The following is a 7,450-nucleotide window of genomic DNA, read 5'->3' on the forward strand; positions in this document are numbered from 1 at the left end:
CAATTGAGTGTTCATTAAATGCTTCTTTGTAAGTTCTAAGTCTCCCAAAACCTTTTTACTTCATTGAAAAATGAGTTTTTCCTTTTTTTAAACATTCTTCACTGCTTTAGTTTTTTGTTTCGAATACTAGTCGTTACAAAATTTTAATGGCGAATTAATTGTTTATGGATGCTTGGATGAGTTTATTAGTCGATCGGCAACTATTTATTCTTTGGGAGTGGTAGTGGGCTGGGGTTCACTCCCGGGGCGCAAGGGGCTAGATACAACTTTAAAGAATGAGGTGCCTGCTGCAACGTTTTTTTTTTTTTTTTTTAACAATGTGCACTGTGCATTTTAAGGTCAGTTGTGGATAGTCTTTGTCCTTTGTAAAGAATTTTGTGTAACCACCTGAAGACTGACTGACTGACTGACTGTGCTGTTTTTATCTCATCTCTTTCTTTTTGTGGATTAACGGCACTCTTGGTCTAAATTCTTGTCTGACGGTCATGTGCGTAATGTCTGGCTCATTTCTAATTCACCTGAGCACTTTGTTGTGTCTGTCTTGTTTAACTTTATGTAAGTTTCAAACCAGTTTGTTGGGTTTAGTTCTTATGTTTCTCATTGCTTGTCTGTTTCCTGTCTTCATTTGTTTTTATTGTGTCTTACTGTAGCTTTCGGTTCCATGTTTCTTTTCATGACTGTGCTGTTTGTTGTATGGCTGTTCCTTTCCATCCTCCCTGACATCTTTGATTCTTTGGATATGTCATGTAGGAATAGAGCGACTGCTGCTGCTGCTGGGAGAAAAGCCATCCTCCGGCAGTCCATCGGAGGGCGCTGCCTGCGAGCGTGTTCAGCAGAAAGCTGCAGTCACTCTGGCCCGTCTGAGCAGAGAACCTGACGTGGCCCAAACAGCCATCCAGCTGAAAGGTGGTGCAGAATTTCAGTTGTATTATAACACTTTATTTTTTTAATTAAAAAGTACTGTTGACAAATGCAACAAGTTGAGAGAAACAACGTGAAAACAAGTGCTGAAAAACAAGTAGCAAAAAGAAACCATGTACACAGCGACACAGAATCATTATTTATTCATGAGAATTAGCGTAGCCAACCCAAAGCATGCTGTAAATTGAATTGAGTGGCTGCTTAGGGCGCCACAGCCACCAGAGGGCTCCTCAAGTGAAAAACCTTTGTTTTTGTCACAATTTACTGCTATGTATTTAAGCAACCTATATCTAAGAATAATTGTATCATATGCGTTTCTTTGTACAGCTGACTTTGATTGACTAAACTACATTCCATCATGATTTGGGCTCAATAAAGACGTAAGCCAGTTGTGAGATAGGATATCATGACTTAGAAGGTTATTTATATATATATATATATATGGATCTAGTAAGTAAAATTACAATACCGCTGGACCTTGAGGTACTCCATTTGTAATTAAAAACAACAAAACAATAAACTAGACACGATTCCCTGATTATGCATCCTCTTTAAACTTGAATATTTAGTTACTTTAAGGAGGAAAAAAACATCTTACAATTTCATTTCACAGGCCAGAGGTCCTTGTCCTAACATTAGACAGAAAAATAATCCACTTTGAATGTACTAAATGTACTGTACGTCCATTCCCCAGTAGACCTCTTTGTCTCAAGGGAGGCAGCTCTCTATGAATGCTTCATGAAACCCAATAATCATATTATTGGAAACATGGTAACATACAGTATGTTATATTCCATTACAGAAGCCAGCGATTGAAAGCATTTTTTTAAACTAGAGGCAATAAGTGAGATTTCCATGTGTTCTTTGCAGGCCGAGGTGCTATATAAAAACTGTGAAAGTATCAAAACACACAGACAAATGCACACAGCCAGTATTCAGAAACTGTGCGTTTAAACGAGCCATCAGGACTTCCGTACGGTTGTGATGTCACAACTATACTATATATAGGTAGAAAGCGTAGCTACAGTGCCGTTGCAGTCATTTCCCGGCTGCAATGACGTTGCAAGGCTCTGAGAGTGCAGATGCGGAAGACCCAAAAAATGCTGACCAATCAGGACGGACTGGGTTTATTTTTGGGAGGGACGGTTAACGAGACAGGCACTAAAACAGAGCGTTTCAGACAGACAGTGAATATTCATGAGAAAAATAATTTGTTCAATTAACATGTTCAAGTAGAAATACAAGTATGAACCTGAAAATAAGCATTTTGTGGGACCTTTAAGTACAAGCAAAAACGTAAATGTAACGGAAACGTCCCTGTTATTTTGGGAATGTTCTCAGCATTACAAAAAGTACTTTTTTTGTTATGAATGTCTCCTGTACACAACTGCTCTCTCCACACCCCCTGTTTATAGTTGATATCAATGTCTAAGAATGGGACAAGCTTGTAAGTGATTTTTTTCCTCTGCTGTCTTTAGCTGTTCCTCGTCTTATTGAACTGTGTCGCTCCCCTACTGAGAGAAATAACAGCGACTCAGTGCTGGTCGCTTGCCTGGTAGGTATATTTGTGTGTGTGTGTGTGTGTGTGTGTGTGTGTGTGTGTGTGTGTGTGTGGGTGTGTGTGCGTGTGTGTGTGCGTGTGTGTGTGCGTGTGTGTGTCTGCGTGTGTGTGTGCGTGTGTGTGTGCGTGTGTGTGAGCGTGTGTGTGTGCGTGCAGACCCGCACAGATAGTAAATGACTCCATGCCCCGAAAACATATATGTAATTCAAACTGCCTATTTCAGCCTTGCCTCTAAAATACTATACATTTCCAGCTGCTATACTTGCTATACAGTACATCATTTGTTTAAACTATGGGCATTATACTACAGGCCTGCATGTGTAACATCAGTGCACCAAATGACTCCAATTTAATAACATCCACAGGGCAATATCTGGAAATTCAAAATATATCACAACCTCAGTATCTTTAAGCCATGTTGAGATAGCTGACCGGTTCACATCATCTCAAACCTTGTATGTTTAAATATGTACATATCATGAATATTATCCCTGCCCGCGCTTTATCACTCTCTCATTCTGGTCATGATTATTAAAGAGAGATCTTAGGGCCGATGAGGGGATTTGAAGCCCATTATGGTCAGGAGCCTAATTGGGCTGCTTGCCTTGCTGAGAAAAGCCCTCCTCTACACTGTGCCCACACTTGTCAGTGTCTATTCAAATTAATGTGATTCTATTTTATCCTTTTAGCCAAGGGGTCAAGTAGAGCATTTGTAGGTGTTGAATTTTTACCTTCAAAAGATGCTGAGCTTTCACAGATCATTTTGTAATCTTTAATGTAAATGTTGGAGGCCCTCCGGGCTGAATAGGCTTCAGACGTCACACATATTACTATATTACATGTGCTCTTGAAATCATGGTATGTTATTGAAACAGGTCTGGCCGGACTGCATTTAATACAGTATCACTACAGTTTGTTATTCACTTTTTTTTAAACATATTTTACCACAATATGTAAACTGCATATGTATTTACATGACTTCAATGTATGTGTTTGAATACAGCAGTACAGCATGACCTTAATATGTGAGGATGCATATGTCTGTTTTTGTGTGTTTGTGCACATGCATAATGATGTGTGTGTGTGTGTGTGTGTGTGTGTGTGTGTGTGTGTGTGTGTGTGTGTGTGTGTGTGTGTGTGTGTGTGTGTGTGTGTGTGTGTCTCCAGGCTGCCTTGAGGAGGCTGGCAGCAGGGTGTCCAGACAGCATCGAGGCAGCCGACCACCAGCAGCTGATCAAACCGCGGCTAGTCGACTCTTTCCTGCTGTGTTCCAACATGGAGGAGAGCTTTGTATGACGGCCTGCACAGCGAACACTGCTAGTGGAGAGCTGAACTCATGTACAAGATCATGTACATGTACCGTTGCGTGACACAGAGAGGACTAATGAGCAGCTTCACTACAGAACATTGCATTTATTTCCCGACTGGAGCTTTGGTTTGTCACTTTGTGTGTCTTGAGAAGATTTGTCATACTGGAACATCAAGAATTTTGGCAAATGGAGTGAGACTGCAGCTGCATGGTGTCAGTTTGGATGGATGCAGAAGACATCTGTATGTAAATGTACATAAATGGGTTGTCTAGTGCAACTCAGTGACCACATTAAATGCAATGAATGTGTACAATTAAAAAAAAAAAAAGAAAAGAAAAGAAAAAGTAATTTGTTTATTTTATTCCGCTGGGGATTTCATATCAGTAATTTTATCAGTACTTATTTTCTACGATAGGGTGCTCCATTTTGAAAATGAAAGAACCAGTTCTGGAATAAAACACTTTTTACTTTATGTCGCCACTGTGCAATTTATTTGTGCAATGTCTGAAGATATTGTATCCAAATCATGTTGGCAATCTGAGAACAGAGAAATATCCATTGAGCGCATAATTAATGTAAAATGTCTCCGAAACAAATGATCATCTGAAGCATTTAGCATTTGTAGTACCGAGATGTTTGTCTGGTGAAATTCTTTTATTGTTTGTCTGTTAATTTTTTTGTGCCTTTTTTATGTTTTCAATTATCAGCCACTTTATTTTGACCATTTACAACTAAATTATTACAGTTAGATTAACTATTACATCTTTTCAGTTTTTTCTTTGAGTACCTTAATTGACAGGGCACTATTAGGATTTAAGACTTGACTGAGACATGTGGCAACATGATCTATTTTTCCTGGTGTACAATATATTGTTTATTAAAGCTCATTGTATGGCATGTTGAGTTATTCTCTTGAATTTATTTGCCATTAATATCAAATATATTTGCCACTGGAAAATTTATCTATAAAATGGTCTTGAATTTGAATACAGAAATACTTTTTATTTAAAGAGAATTACCCTTATTGTATGCCATGCATGGAATAAAGGCAATCATCTGTCTAATGTTCAGTGTGTGTCATTCTGGTGAATTACTGTCATATGACTAACGCTCTGTCACAAAGCAACCCCGTTCTTCTTTTCCTAATCCCAACGGTTTCTTCTTTCCCTAAACCGTAGCCTTGCGATAAGGGGGCAGTGGTGGCCTAAAGGTTAGAGAAGCGAGCTTGTGACCGGGAGGTCATCGGTTCAATCCCCAGACCGACAGGATAAAATCGGGGTTTGTCCCGAACAGTGCTTTGTCCCTCCCTCATTACCACCACTGAGGTGCCCTTGAGCAAGGCCCTTAACCTCCAACCGCTTCAGTGGCCAGCAGATCAGACTGGGGTTGTACTGGGCAGCTTCCAGGTATGAATGTGAAACTGTGTGAATGTGACAGGTCGTTGTTGCAAATGAGAAGTTGTTCTCAATCGACTTACCTGGATAAATAAAAGGTTAAATTAAAAAAATAACACGTAGCCTCGCGATAACATGTGGCTTTAGAAAGTGCCACGTGGCGTGTGTGTTTATGCTGTGACGTTGCAGACTGCCGTCCGCTGTATAGAGCGTAGACATACACGCTGATAGCTCACAATGCGTACAAATAACACGCCACTTGGCTTTAGGAAAGTGGCGTGTATGTTTACGCGAAGTCATGATGTCATGTTGATGCATCAGTTGTACATAGAGTAAAGCCAGTACAACTGTACTGAGAACACGGTGAACCTACAAAAACACAGAGATAACAAATAATGTATCAGCTAACAAAACACATCTAAGGAAAAGTATAATTTAAAGGGTAACAACTGTTTTTGTGTGTAAGTGAAATTGGTCCAGTATTAAGCGTGAAGACTGTAACCGACAGCCACAGACCAGGCTGCAATGTAACCCTACGGGGCAAATGTTCAGCATCAGTTTGGTGCCACTAAAAGGCTCAGATTATTATTCTAAGTGTATGAAAACATTATGGAAAGGACCCTACAGAGATAGGCCTTTTTAAAACCTCTTTGAGACCTTTCTGTTTAACCAGAAACAGCATTGAGGTCGCTAGCGCTAAACCCACCAGACTCCATTTTAGAAAACGTGTTAGCGTGTATAGAGCCAACATATTTTCACATGTAAATCGGTAAACTATGTGTTTATTTCAATCAAAGCTAGAGTTGAGATGATCAGAAATGTGGAAAGACAACCCAAAACGCCTTTTCATAGTTTTATTTTGTTTCTGTTGACTTTGAATGAAGTGTATTTTTCGATGCTAAAATTACTGTTCATTTACATGGAGTCTGGTGGCTTTTAATTAGTGAACGTAATTTCGCGGATGTTTTTATGTTTAAAATAAGGATCTTACTCTTTAACAGAAAGATCGACCTCCTTAGAAATCCTTTCCATAATGTTGTCAGACACTTAGAATATTAATCTGAGCCTGCATAGTTGCCCTATTAACTTACATTGTAGCTTGTTTCGCTGCAGCTTCTCTCGGCTGTATGCAGGTTAATAGTGCGTTTCAGCTCATTGTTCAGCTGTTTAGTCGATAATTCTCACCTCTCTCATAGCGCCATTTTCAGCAAAAAAGCTCTAAAAAGCCACTGTACACTACCCGCTCAGCAGCAAACAGACACCGTTAGAGACTATCTGGTAAACATGGAGCATTCAAGAGACAGATATTTCCCTCAAGAGTTGGTAGAGACCAAGAACAAAGGTAAAAGAGTGAATATTGAAATTATATTTTACAGCTGGCCAGAAACCAGAAAATAAATGTTTCTCTGTATCTGACATTTAAGGTAACATGCACACCTACGTACTACTGAGAAGATAAAACTTAAAGTCTGTTCCATTTTCTATACCAGAAATTTAATCATCTTTGAATAGAGATAGTTTAACTCCACTTCAAAAAAAGATTGCAGTTCAACTTCTGATCATAATTATTGTGGTCACACAGACCACTGCTACACCCCCGGTACAGCAGCAAATAAACACGGCCACCTTATTGCAGTATGAGTGCAGTCAGGGTTCACGCTGCTAAAGTTCCTCTGAGGGACCCCCCCGACCTGCAGCTATCTCAGAGGAACTGCGCTCTCACTTTCTGTCTTCTGCACAAATGCAGGCACAGGGATGAGAAAAGCCTTTGAATGAGGTTCACAGGGAAAGAAAGAGACTAAGAGGAGGTGGACCCAGAGGTCTACCTGTTGGTCCTCTGTGAACCGCCAGGTCCCTTTCAAAAAACCAGGAGGGACATTTGCTATTTAAGCCTCCAACTTTCCAAAAAACATTGGGTCTCGTTGAGATGAATACAAGTACAGAATGTAGCTGTGTGCATTGGAAAAACTTTTCACACATTGAGAAATCATGAATTCATCCACCATGATTTTGAAAACGTTTTTTTTTTGTTTTTTTGTTTTTTACACAACATTAAAAAAATCACTTGCTGAATCATGTCCCAATCACATTCAGTGATTGGGACATGATGCAGCAAGTGATTACAAAGAAATATGTGAGAACTTATCTGCAAAACATCCATCCTTTGTGTTGTCATCTCTTTGATAAAATCACTCTCAGGTTTTTTTCTTCCACCCCCTCCATGAGCCTTCCTCTCCTTGGAGAGACAATTGAGGGTCTTCTTG

General features: G+C 39.7%; 1 protein-coding gene across 3 annotated transcripts in view; it reads left to right on the plus strand.

Moving 5' to 3' along the window:
- Nucleotides 1-4,856, plus strand: part of LOC120563336 (protein inscuteable homolog) — a 58,502-nt gene extending 53,646 nt beyond the window's left edge. For 2 of the 3 annotated variants that reach the window (XM_039807444.1, XM_039807443.1), the window contains exons 11-13: nt 751-906; nt 2,400-2,476; nt 3,650-4,856. In XM_039807444.1, the coding sequence (XP_039663378.1) occupies nt 751-906; nt 2,400-2,476; nt 3,650-3,778 (362 nt within the window). In that variant the 3' untranslated portion in view covers nt 3,779-4,856. The remainder of the gene's footprint in view (nt 1-750; nt 907-2,399; nt 2,477-3,649) is intronic. The other variant, XM_039807442.1, reaches the window with a different exon arrangement.
- Nucleotides 4,857-7,450: the final 2,594 nt, after the last annotated feature.

Source organism: Perca fluviatilis, chromosome 8, assembly GCF_010015445.1.
Source record: "Perca fluviatilis chromosome 8, GENO_Pfluv_1.0, whole genome shotgun sequence".
Taxonomy (NCBI): domain Eukaryota; kingdom Metazoa; phylum Chordata; class Actinopteri; order Perciformes; family Percidae; genus Perca; species Perca fluviatilis.